We start from the raw sequence: 13,464 nt of genomic DNA on the forward strand, positions 1-13,464 counted from the left end.
TACGAAGCAGCACAACAGTTTTCAACATTGTTAAGTTATAACTTTTTTTAATTTTTTTTATAAATTATACATTTTTAATAAACGCTGCCGTTTTGAACTTACTATTCATCAAAGAATCCTGAAAAAAAAAAACGTATATTTTTTTACACAAATACGAAGCAGCACAACAGTTTTCAACATTGTTAATGTTGAAATTATTATTAATAATTGTTAATCCGAATTTTTTGTTGAGCACCAAATTAGCATATTAGAATGATTTCTTAAGGATCATGTGACACTGAAGACTGGAGTAATGACCATCAAAACTACAATTAATTACATTTTAAAAAAAAAATGTTACTGTATTTTTAATTAAATAAATGTAGCCTTGGTGAGCCTAAGATTTCTTTCAAAAACAAACAAAAAAATCTTACTGACCCCAACATTTATAACAATTACATACAATCACTAGTGAAGTACATAATTATAGTATAATTACCGTATACAAATAGAGATGCAGAACATATGTATTCTGGAGTTTGTTTTATTACAAGTCTGTACAATGGTCGCTAATATATATATATAAACTTCATAACTTTTATTTTAAATGTTTACCCTGCCAAACGTAATTCTCATAATTAAATAAAAAAATAGAAAAACAGCTATTATATTTTTCTTTCCTTAATATAAATGTACATGTGCTCGCCCAGTGGCAAAATGAGAAAGTGACAAGTAAACACTTTAAAACAACATACACAAAACAAATCAAAATAAGAACTAAAATGTAGGTGGTAAGTGACAAACGAGGGGAACATCAAAACTGCAGATGTGCGGAAGAGGTCTCAGACCAGCAGTCTCTCGATGGCCATCTGCACCGACTGAATCTGAGGCTTGAGCTGAGAGCCTTCCTTAATGGTGACCGAGGTGGCGATGACGGGCCGGGACACCCCGCACGCGCGGCCCAAGGCCTGCTTGGAGCGCACAAACACGTACGGGACGTTCTTGTCCTCACACAGCAGAGGCAGATGAAGGATGATCTCCAGAGGTTCAGCATCGGCAGCCATCACGATGAACTCCGCAATGCCTCGGTTCAGGGTTTTAGTGGCTGGAACCAATCCACAAGAAAATGAGTCAAGTCCCATTGCAGCCAGACTTCTGCTTTGTCTGCAAGGACAGTTTCTAGGATGTTTACCTACCTTCATTGGCCCCTTTTCTCAGTTGTTTGTAATTGGCCGCTTGTTGAACCAGGTCTAGGATGGTTTTGGTGAGAGTGGCGTCCGCCAGAGGATAAGCTTTAGGATTCACGTCTGATTCAGCCTGGAAGAGACCAGCATTTGTTAAGTCAAAGACAACACAGACTATATAAGCATGAATTAACACATGTGCCTCTATGCGTCCCACCAGTTCTGTTGGCTACAATTGACGTTACATGGCTCTAAACAAACCAGCGGCTGCTGTAAACCATGTTACATGTGTCACACGTGGGTTGATTTACCGAGTTACATCAATGAAATACATTAAAACACCACGAGTGTAAAAGCATCCCACAAAAACCAACCATAAAAAAGAAAACAGCAGCACGTGTTGAACGGATAGACATAGGCACGCACTGCACACATTATAGTCGACATCTAACCGCTAACGTTAGTTAAAAACTGTTATTATGAAATACATACTTACCATTTCTGCAAGCTGTGATTTAGACGTCTGTAGAAATAAACGCGAGTGGTCCTCTCGGCGTGTGCTTCACGGAGGACAAGCGGACCGCTGCAGAGTTTAGTAAACGGATCGTCAGTCGAACAGAGAACGTTCTGCGCGTGCTGCTGGCGCATCGACGTGCGTCATCAAAATGAGACCGCGAGATCAAAAGTTTTGTAGCGATAGGAAAGTATCGCGTTACAATTTTGCTTCAAAAGGTCTCTTTAAAAAAAACGGAAGACTGCATTAACTCTTTTTAAAATGTATTTTACTGAATAAATAATAACAATGTAGCCTACATGAACTTTCGTTCAAATACATTTACAACAACATACAATGTATTCAAAACTGAAACGGTAAAAAGAACAAGAAAAAAAGAGAAAAAAAATACTACAGAATTGGGTATAAAAATGTCAAATAAATACTAACTCATAGCTATATTACTCTGTACTTTCTGTACACCTTGCAGTCAAAAGAACTAAATGTGTATGTGTGTGTGTGTGTTTATTTTATTTGTAAACGTTCCTTTATGAGTGTGAAATTTAGGCCAAATTATAAGTAAATTAAAAATAAAAGTATTTTCCATCCATTTTAGAACATTCAGTGAGGCCAAAAAGTACATTTTCCCACAAAGCAGTTTTGAACACTAAATATGTTCATTGACATATTTCTGTATCTCTAGATACTGTATCTAGATCTAGATTTGATCAAATGTACTGACATTTCTTGCTCTTTCCTGGTACGTCTTGACTATTTTATAGCATCTCATTAATATTAAACAGCTCGTGGTTCCGGTGTGTCCATATATGGTGTCTCGTCGAGGCGCAGTGGATTGTGGGTAGGTCTTCGGATCGGCCAGAACTGTCTTTCCCAGCGACAGAAGGAGAGAAGCGGATATATGAGGGACTTCAAAGGTTTCGCTCATCTCTCCGTGAGTCCTCTTTCTCTCAGTCTGTGCTGCTTTCTCCTCTCTATTCACATGTCGTGTTTCAAATACATACGAAGCTCTTAGGGTCACCAGAAGCTTCTCGTCGCGGGTTTGCTAGCGTCTGTTATGAGCCGATGTTTGACACGCAGCTGCTGTGAACTTTCCTCTGGACGCTGGAAAACGCTCCGGTTACTATCTTAACCTCGGTTCCCTGAGAGCGGGAACGAGACATCACGGAGATATTTCTCCGTTTTGGGAACTCCTTCCCTTCCAACCTTTCCTGAAGTCCTATTGGCTCCCGCCAGTCCAAATGACTGGCCAATTGACGCGAAGTATGCAAATCGCATGCAAATACTGACGAGCTCGAGCGGCAGTATAAAATGCGGTGCACGCGACAATTACGTCAGAATCTGATACTGAACGCAGCTTAGCTGATCGAGCAGCGAACACGGCGACTACCGTGATGTCTCGTTCCCGCTCTCAGGGAACCGAGGTTACGATAGTAACCGGAGCGTTCCCTCTCGAGCTTTCACGAGACATCACGGAGATATTTCGCCGTTATGGGAACGCCGCGATGTTGGAAGGAGGGTGGAAGCAGTCCTCGGGGATTGAGACCGGGGAACGGGGCGACCGTTGGGGTTGGTGGAGTGACAAGACGACGCTCCCGTCACCGGGAGGGCCCACCAGCGGCACACTGGCGGCAGTGGGCCTCATCCCGAATAGGCCGCGAGCCACATCGCGGCGGGTCCGGAGCACGCGGGCCGGAAGGTCCGCGCAATGCCCGCAGTTGGACTCGTCCAGCGCCGCCTCGGTGTGGGCCAGGCCCAGGCAGGCGACGCAGTAGTCATGCTGATCCGGCGGCTCTATCGGTCCCGTGCAGATATTGCAGATTGTTGCCATAGTGAATTCAACAGGTGAAGTAGAAGATTCTGACGTAATTGTCGCGTGCACCGCATTTCATACTGCCGCTCGAGCTCGTCAGTATTTGCATGTGATTTGCATACTTCGCGTCAATTGTCCAGTCATTTGGACTGGCGGGAGCCAATAGGACTTCAGGAAAGGTTGGAAGGGAAGGAGTTCCCATAACGGAGAAATATCTCCGTGATGTCTCGTGAAAGCTCGAGAGGGAACCTCAAATAAAAGCCAGCCATTCAAAGGGACCCCAGAGGCGTCTGTTCTTGGGATGGCTCTTCCAGCGACGGTTGTTTGTAAATCCCCTGTGCTGTTGTGTTTCTGTGATTAAGGTCATGGCACAGTGATACTGTACTTCCAGTGACAGACCTCACGAGCACACGTGACCCTTTGAACCGTGTGATTTGTGAGGGACGCTCGGATAAAACACAGTATGATGGAGTCATGGTGCACATGTCACTGGAAAACCTGTGAATGTCCGAGAGATTTAAAGCCGTGATTTCCAGGTTTGGGGAAGTCTACACTGATAAGTAAATAATGAATTGATAAAAAGTCAAAGTTTGGGTATTTATATAGTGAATTTAAAGAATTTCACTGGTTTTACAAATATTCTTTTTGAGGGCAGTCTCTAAAATTATTTTCTAAATCTTTATCCAATAATCCCACATGACTGGAAAATTCATTGGTGGGAAATTTGTACTGCAATCCGCCTTTTTCCTACACCCCATGACGCTTTGCGCAAACTATATGGGTATTAACTTACACTGTAAACAATCAGCAAAAGGTTTTCTGCATGAATGCAATAATAAGCATTTTCAAAAACTGGGTACTATGAGGTGACATTATTTTTCTCACCCTTCAAGCATCGATCATTAACAGGAAATTTAAAGGTGTAAAAGCATTAACAAATTGCTTTCAACATACCGTGAATAAATCCTAAAGATCCTCCTTGTATCCTCAATATAACGGACGTGTTAAATCATTATGGTCATTATAGTAATATAACAATTACATTTTAAACCTGGAAAGAGACGTGAGGATTTGAGGAGAAAAATGAAAGATTTTTAGTGCATTCCAGGGAATTATTAATGGTTTATATATCGTAAATGAAATCGGGAGGCCACAAATGCACAGTATATGTTGTCTTCTTTCATTTACTTACAGCAGAATACAAAGGAAACGTGAGACTAATCAGGAGGAAAATAATGCAGCGAGCTATTCTAGAGATTTCGTTGTTATATCACGTCACATTAATATACCAAGCTATTCTCCTGACTTCTGAAAATAGAAAGTTAGTGATAATTTACAGCCCATTCAGTCAAAATGACGGATGAGGATTATTTGTAGTGCAATCTTATGATTTAAAATGATCTGTTGCGGTCTTTTTGAGTGGAACTTCGTCAAACCAGAAGTACCTGCCATAATTTAAAACACTCATAGGCTCGTTAGGAAAATAGATGGGTGGATATAATTTACAGAAATACCTAGGTGTGATAAACTGCACAACAGAATAAGATTCAAAATAAGGTGATGACTAAGAATTTAAGCTACAGTAAGCCTTCAAATCTCAAACATACAGTGGAAGTATAGTGAAGGGTCTATTTTTAACATTACAGAGGTCATCTGTTGATTGAAATACCTCACCACAATGCCTGTGTTTACCATCTAACATGAACCATAAACAATAATTCAGAGTTTCAAATACCGTATACACCTCTCTGGGGTTTGCATTCTCAATGAAATACAAAACCGGATGAGGCAAGCTTTATGGAAGGCACAGTTGCTTTCTGGCTATTTTACACCTGTTTTATCCTTAGAATTAGATGCATAACCTCTGCTTAGCAAGGTTCATGCGCATGAGATGTGATTCTTGTGCAGGATGAGTTATTCACTGTAATTTAATACTTATAGTGAGGGGTTTATTCAAATCACTAATATGAGCAATAGTAACAGTGAAGTCTTAGTCTTGAGACCCTGTTTACTCACACAGAGTGTTTTTTCACAGTGACGATGTTACGCCGCCGCTGGAAGGAGCGAGGCATTGCCTGAACCTCTGGTCACCCGAAAACCTGCAGCAGCACCAGCCCTCCCTCCCCAGGACGTCCAGGTAATGGGAATGGATGTGTAATGTTATGCTCTCACTGCTGAAACCCACTACTTTTACTTACTTAAAACCATTTTCTGTAGGTGTCCAAGCATCCCAGCGGTCTTCTCGTTGCCTCTCTGGAGAACTACTCCCCCGTCTCTAAAATCGGTGTGTTTGTGAAAGCTGGCAGTCGCTATGAGACTGCGGAAAACCTGGGTGTCACTCATATCCTGCGATTAGCAGGCAATCTGGTATGTTCAGGGCAATTAGAAGTAGTTTTAATGAACATATAGTCATACAAGTTAAAGGTGGGGTAAGCGATTTTTCAAAACCGCTTTAGAAAACTGATTCAGGCCGACTAGCAAAACAAACTCGTAGCCAATCAGCAGTAAGGGGCATGTCTACTCTCCTGTGGAGGAGAGAGCGTTCAGTGCACAGGACGGACATTAGCTGAGCCGAGCGACAGAAAGATAGAGATGGCGGATAAAAAACAAAAGAGGAAAACGTCTACGGCACAAAAGAAGGCTTAAGGCAAGAAGTAGGACCCGTGTAAATATCGGATCAGCTTTTCAGCGCTGGAGAGAACTCAAGGAGTGGAAGGCCTGCGATCGGACGCCGAGGTTGCTTTGTTTCTTCTCAATAGGTGAGTAACACCGTGTCTGTGCCGCAAAAGCTAAAGTCTGTCTAGTACACTGGACGCGACAAAGCGACCATTGAAAATCATTTGAAATGTGTGTCAATACGTCATGAATAGAACGCAGCAGCAGTTTTCTGTCGGGGATTTGTCGTGTCGTGCCGCATCCAGTGTAGACTATAGATATGTATATATATCTATGGTGTAGACAGCATCACTGATTATAATGAGTTCTATAGTATTTTGTCGCGCCGCACCACTTGCATCCAGTGTAGACACGGTGTACATTGGTTTTGCATTGCTTTGCCTGGGTTGCGTACTTATGTGTGGGGCGGAGCTATCAAAATAGGGGCAAGACCCTTTTGGGGTAGTGGCGTGTTTGTTTTGGTGATTTCAAATGTCAACATTGGCTACCAGAAACCGCTTACCCCACCTTTAACTACTTGTTATCTGAATTTGCTCTGTTGAAAGTTTAGTTTAGTTTGAGTTGATCATACATGCAGACCATTTTTTTTTTGTAGGTTTCTTAATGAATGTGTGCTGTGTTTCAGACCACTAAAGATGCATCAGCATTCAGGATCTGTCGGGGTCTGGAGGCAGTGGGCGCCAGTTTGAGGTCAGTTTTATATTTATACATGACTGCTTTGAAACACTTTCTGTATTGCACTCTCTCGAATATTTCTCTCAACATCATGCTTTTTTGTTTTTTAGTGTGACGTCATCGAGGGAACACATGGTCTATTCTCTGGACTGTCTAAGGGATGATTTGTGAGTGTCTCTGTAGTAAATGAGCTTTATTAAAAAAGATAAGAGACCCGGTCACACTTTAGTTTGGGGGAAAATTCTCACTATTAACTATGACTTTTGTCCTAATTACTGCTTATTAATAGTTAGTAATGTAGTTGTTAAGTTTAGGTACGGGGTAAGGGATCTAAAATATGGTCATGCAGAATAACGTACTAAAAACATGCTTTATAAGTACTAATAAACAGCCAATATGCTAGTGATATGCATGCTAATAAGCAACTAGTTAATAGTGAGAATTGGTCTTTAAAATTAAGTGTTACCTAAGACCCAATGTACATTAAACGCACAACAGTTAAAAAGTTTGGGGTCTGTAATTCATACCTTTTTTCAACTAGAATGCATTAAATTGATCAAAAGTAACAGTAGAGGCTTTTCCATTGTTACAAAAGATTTCTATTTCGAATAAATGCTTTTGAACTTTCTATTGATCAAAGAATCCTAAAAAAAGTTTGTTGAGCACCAAATCAGCATATTAGAATGATTTCTAAAGGATCATGTGACACTGAGGACTGGAGTAATGATGCTGAAAATTCAGCTTTGCATAGTTCCGGTCCTTGATTCTGATTGGTTGAGCCGTTCAGTTCGAAGCTGTTGTAAAGTACTATACAAACATATACCTTTGTTTACGTTTGTGTGTTGCTCAGCAACCGATTTTATGCAACCACAACCGTTTCTGAGGAACTACATTGTTTGGTGGAAGAATAATGTTTTTATTATCATTACACTTTATTTGCTCTGTTTAATTTTGCCATGGTTTACAGTGAATTTATAACAGCTAAGGGGGTTTTTACATGTACATTTAGTCATTTAGCAGACGCTTTTATCCAAAGCGACTTACAAATGAGGGCAATGGAAGCTCAATAGGTGAGTAACACCGTGTCTGTGCCGCAAAAGCTAAAGTCTGTCTAGTACACTGGACGCGACAAAGCGACCATTGAAAATCATTTGAAATGTGTGTCAATACGTCATGAATAGAACGCAGCAGCAGTTTTCTGTCGGGGATTTGTCGTGTCGTGCCGCATCCAGTGTAGACTATAGATATGTATATATATCTATGGTGTAGACAGCATCACTGATTATAATGAGTTCTATAGTATTTTGTCGCGCCGCACCACTTGCATCCAGTGTAGACACGGTGTACATTGGTTTTGCATTGCTTTGCCTGGGTTGCGTACTTATGTGTGGGGCGGAGCTATCAAAATAGGGGCAAGACCCTTTTGGGGTAGTGGCGTGTTTGTTTTGGTGATTTCAAATGTCAACATTGGCTACCAGAAACCGCTTACCCCACCTTTAACTACTTGTTATCTGAATTTGCTCTGTTGAAAGTTTAGTTTAGTTTGAGTTGATCATACATGCAGACCATTTTTTTTTTGTAGGTTTCTTAATGAATGTGTGCTGTGTTTCAGACCACTAAAGATGCATCAGCATTCAGGATCTGTCGGGGTCTGGAGGCAGTGGGCGCCAGTTTGAGGTCAGTTTTATATTTATACATGACTGCTTTGAAACACTTTCTGTATTGCACTCTCTCGAATATTTCTCTCAACATCATGCTTTTTTGTTTTTTAGTGTGACGTCATCGAGGGAACACATGGTCTATTCTCTGGACTGTCTAAGGGATGATTTGTGAGTGTCTCTGTAGTAAATGAGCTTTATTAAAAAAGATAAGAGACCCGGTCACACTTTAGTTTGGGGGAAAATTCTCACTATTAACTATGACTTTTGTCCTAATTACTGCTTATTAATAGTTAGTAATGTAGTTGTTAAGTTTAGGTACGGGGTAAGGGATCTAAAATATGGTCATGCAGAATAACGTACTAAAAACATGCTTTATAAGTACTAATAAACAGCCAATATGCTAGTGATATGCATGCTAATAAGCAACTAGTTAATAGTGAGAATTGGTCTTTAAAATTAAGTGTTACCTAAGACCCAATGTACATTAAACGCACAACAGTTAAAAAGTTTGGGGTCTGTAATTCATACCTTTTTTCAACTAGAATGCATTAAATTGATCAAAAGTAACAGTAGAGGCTTTTCCATTGTTACAAAAGATTTCTATTTCGAATAAATGCTTTTGAACTTTCTATTGATCAAAGAATCCTAAAAAAAGTTTGTTGAGCACCAAATCAGCATATTAGAATGATTTCTAAAGGATCATGTGACACTGAGGACTGGAGTAATGATGCTGAAAATTCAGCTTTGCATAGTTCCGGTCCTTGATTCTGATTGGTTGAGCCGTTCAGTTCGAAGCTGTTGTAAAGTACTATACAAACATATACCTTTGTTTACGTTTGTGTGTTGCTCAGCAACCGATTTTATGCAACCACAACCGTTTCTGAGGAACTACATTGTTTGGTGGAAGAATAATGTTTTTATTATCATTACACTTTATTTGCTCTGTTTAATTTTGCCATGGTTTACAGTGAATTTATAACAGCTAAGGGGGTTTTTACATGTACATTTAGTCATTTAGCAGACGCTTTTATCCAAAGCGACTTACAAATGAGGGCAATGGAAGCAATCAAAATCCACAAAAGAGCAATGATATACAAGTGCTATAACAAGTCTCAGTTAGCTTAACGCAGTACACATAGCAAGGGTTTTTAAAATAATATAATAAATGAAAAGAAAACAGATAGAATACAAAAAGAATAGAGCAAGCTAGTGTTAGAGGCCTTTTTGCTTTTGTTAATTGTATAATAAATGAAAAGAAAACAGATAGAATACAAAAAGATTAGAAAGCAAGTGTTAGTTAAAAGTCTGTGAAAGTGATTTTGTGCTTCTTTGCAGAATGCAAAATTCTAGATGTCACATAAGTCTGAAGTAATGAATTTAGGTAAAGGGGTGCAGAGCCAGTGGGTTTGTAGGCAAACGTCAATGCCTTGAATTAATTTAAAATGTATTAATTTAATTTAATTAATTGAATTTGGTTTTTAACAATGCCCCTTAGCTGTTATAAATTCACTGTAAACCACGGCTTCTTGGGACTTATTGCTTTATTGATATATTCAATCTGAAAACAGCTGTTTAATTATTCAGATTTGAAAATGGAATGAGAATTTTGTGCATTTTGAATGAGTGTCTTGTATGTGTTTTCTGTGCAGTGACGGCGTCATAGAGTACCTGATCAATGTGACCACTGCTCCTGACTTCAGACCCTGGGAGCTGTCTGACCTCTCGCCGAGGGTCAAGATAAACAAGGCCGTGGAGGACCAGAGCCTTACATTAGGCTCTGGTATAGGTACATTATGCTGACACCAAGAAATGAATGTGAAGACTCGGCTCATGCAGGATCTGGTGCTGATGAGATGTTTTGTCTCACACAGGTGTTCTGGAGAAGCTGCATGAAGCTGCATATAAGAACGCTTTATCCAACTCTCTGTACTGTCCTGACCACATGCTGGGGAAGATTAGTGTTGATTATGTAAGTGACATGACAGCAGCTTCTGATCACTTAACAAATCTGTCTCATAATGTTCCCTTATTTAAGCTGAGCCATATGAAAACACACTTCTCTGTCTGTTTTCACATTCTAGCTGCAACAGTTCTTTGCCAATAATTACACCAGTGCAAGAATGGACCTCGTTGGATTAGGTAAGTCGTTCTTATGAATGTGCATAGAGTGCTGCATTGATGACGTGTTTCTGTAGGTCAGTTCAGAAGTTCTCATCGCCTGGTTACCTCAACAAAAACCCAATAGGACATTTCCATTGGCTTTCGGGTTGTTGCGGAAAAAAGCTTCTGATTTTTACACGTTTTCTTCATCATCCTCACAAATGAACACAACTAATCAATGATTTTTAAAGCCTAAATACAATTGGCAGGATTAAAAAGCTGAATTTAGGTTATAGTTTCCCTTGTTATATTCTTTATAATGAAAAGAGTGAGGAATAAGAATGCATATATGAATGTACTGGCTAAGTTTCAAAAGGTAACAAAATATGCTTTATTCTTTTATAACTGTTATGAAAATATCAGGAGAGTTTTATGCTATTGCAGCGGTTAGAGATCCATCCATATCAGAGATGTCCCATTTAAACACTTGCCTTTTTCAAGACAAGAAAAAAAATCAATAAGTGGGTATTACCAATATGTTTTATGTTGTAAAATAAAATGTGAAAATATTTTGATCTTCAAAATATATCTTACTTCAGGCATTTAACCAAAAACCCATTGACTTCAGGATGATGGAACCAGAAATGCTAAAATGCTAAGTTGTTTCCAGTTTTTGGCCTACAATAATATGCCTTCCTTGCAATACTTTGTCATTGAGCTGGTATATTTGTGAGGATGTTGTTGGCCTTGTAATATTAAACACCATTTTGATAGCGATTCTCCCCCATGCTTACCAAAAATTAAGTAAAGTAAATAAATTTAAATGAAACAAATATTTTTAAAAAGATATTTGTGAATATTTATTAAGCGCAAACTCTATAAACACAGTATTGAAAATAATTCTTTATAAACTAGATTTTTACTATATTTTATGTGAATGAATGAATGAGGCATTTCTATAGTGCTTTAGTATGTATTACTGTACACCCAATGCGCTTTACAATCATATGAGTGGTCTCTCCTCACCCACCACCATAATACTCACAGAATACCCTTTTGTGTAGTCTATTGCGTCACTTTAATGTAGCTCTATTAGCCAGCCCTAACTTTGTGTGATGAGGCGCAAACTCTATAAACACAGTATTGAAAATAATTATTTTTAAACTAGATTTTTACTATATTTTATGTGAATGAATGAATGAATGAGGCATTTCTATAGTGCTTTAGTATGTATTACTGTACACCCAATGCGCTTTACAATCATATGAGTGGTCTCTCCTCACCCACCACCATAATACTCACAGAATACCCTTTTGTGTAGTCTATTGCGTCACTTTAATGTAGCTCTATTAGCCAGCCCTAACTTTGTGTGATGACGAGTGAATGTGACTGTTTGAACATGTGATCATGTTGAATCTGTGTTTGAAGGCGTCAGTCATGCTGCTCTGAAGCAGGTGGGCGAGCAGTTCTTCAGTACCCACTCAGGGGCAGGTGCACCAGGGGCTAAAGCCGTTTACTGCGGCGGTGAGTACACCCACACTTCATGACACGTACAGGGAGATGAACTGCTTAGTTGGGTGGAATAAAATGTCTGTTTTGTGTCTGAAATCAAACTTTATGCAAATTACTAGTGTTTAGTTAAATAAAAAATACATTTTTTTAAAAATCCTTTCAAATGTTTTCCATATAAAATAAAGCAATATGTCATGAGAAGCTATGCATTATAGTGATTGTAACATAGATGAATTGAGTATTCCTACCTAAACCCTAGGGCTGGATAAAAAAATATTGATATCTCGATATTACTCGATTCTCTTTTTTACGGAACGATATCGATTCTTAAATCCCAAGAATCTATTATTCTAGCCTGTTTTCAGTTAATGGACTAAACGTTGAAGGGCACTTCCCATCCAATAAATCGCAATAAGCATTGTGCTTACTTTTAATATGAAGCAAAGTCTCAGATTTCAAATTCTGTCCATTGTATTGCAGTATTCAAACAATAAATGCCGTTTTGGCGCTGTTTAATGTGGAGTGACAGATAGCTGTAGTACCTCAGTTCAACAGACGTGGCAGCGCGAGGCGGATGTGAACTGATCATCTCCTCCACATTAATACCAGTTTCAGCACAAAATAAACATGACTAAACATCCGAAGGTAAGTTAAAAGAAAGAGTACAACTTTACAATCCGTATCCTGTCTCATGTAATCGCTCAATCAGTGTTTCAGCCGCGCAGAGACGTCAATATAACGGCTTGTAAACAATATGTCACGTAACGTCACATTTACCTCAGAAAAACATTCGGTGACCATAAACTCATTAGTAAGCTAGAAAAATAAACTGTTTGAATAAATCCATCAAGTTTTTATGACAGCCATCATTGTTTATATAAAAAAAATGAATTGAAGTAGAAGTATTATTATGTAATTGTAACTTTATTATTTTAAAAACTTTAAGTGTAATTTTAACAAATCAGTCAATTTTAACCTTCAGTATTATAGTAATGTAGTTCCAACTGACTCCCATGTATATTTTACAGCATTAGTTGAGAGATTTTTTTCCTTGAGAAAATTTGGTATGTACTGTACCTGATATATACTGTATATCCAAAATAATCGACATCGAATCGAATCGCAAGCTTGTGAATGAGAATCAAATCAAATTGTGAAATTTGTGTCAAAACCTAGCCCTAATATATATATATATACACATATGAAGTTGAAAGTAAATATTGACTATTTTTTTGAGCTTTCTGTACATATAAATGTGCCGTTCTGCAGGATTTGTGTCAGCTGGTGAACGCTGACGCCCCCTACTGGTTGGTGGGAATGACCGAGATGACCCGGACGTTCGGCCTCGACCTG

General features: G+C 39.0%; 2 protein-coding genes across 2 annotated transcripts in view; one reads left to right on the forward strand and one right to left on the reverse strand.

The window, feature by feature from the left end:
* Positions 1-638: 638 nt before the first annotated feature.
* snu13a (SNU13 homolog, small nuclear ribonucleoprotein a (U4/U6.U5)) lies at positions 639-1,853 on the reverse strand. Its single transcript, XM_016470533.1, has 3 exons — positions 1,660-1,853; positions 1,176-1,296; positions 639-1,084 (listed from the first exon to the last, which is right to left on the reverse strand). Exons 1-3 carry the CDS (start codon positions 1,660-1,662, stop codon positions 822-824), a joined length of 387 nt encoding a protein of 128 aa, XP_016326019.1. The 5' UTR covers positions 1,663-1,853; the 3' UTR covers positions 639-821.
* A 722-nt stretch (positions 1,854-2,575) lies between these two features.
* LOC107674831 (cytochrome b-c1 complex subunit 2, mitochondrial) overlaps positions 2,576-13,464 on the forward strand; it is a 16,287-nt gene continuing 5,398 nt past the window's right edge. Inside the window, 9 exon segments of the mRNA XM_016468983.1 lie at positions 2,576-2,608; positions 5,523-5,624; positions 5,705-5,854; positions 6,789-6,853; positions 6,949-7,005; positions 10,149-10,273; positions 10,371-10,468; positions 10,581-10,638; positions 12,028-12,123. Coding sequence (XP_016324469.1) covers positions 2,576-2,608; positions 5,523-5,624; positions 5,705-5,854; positions 6,789-6,853; positions 6,949-7,005; positions 10,149-10,273; positions 10,371-10,468; positions 10,581-10,638; positions 12,028-12,123 — 784 coding nt within the window.

This window comes from Sinocyclocheilus anshuiensis, unplaced genomic scaffold (assembly GCF_001515605.1).
Source record: "Sinocyclocheilus anshuiensis isolate Anshui unplaced genomic scaffold, SAMN03320099.WGS_v1.1 scaffold173, whole genome shotgun sequence".
Lineage (NCBI taxonomy): Eukaryota > Metazoa > Chordata > Actinopteri > Cypriniformes > Cyprinidae > Sinocyclocheilus > Sinocyclocheilus anshuiensis.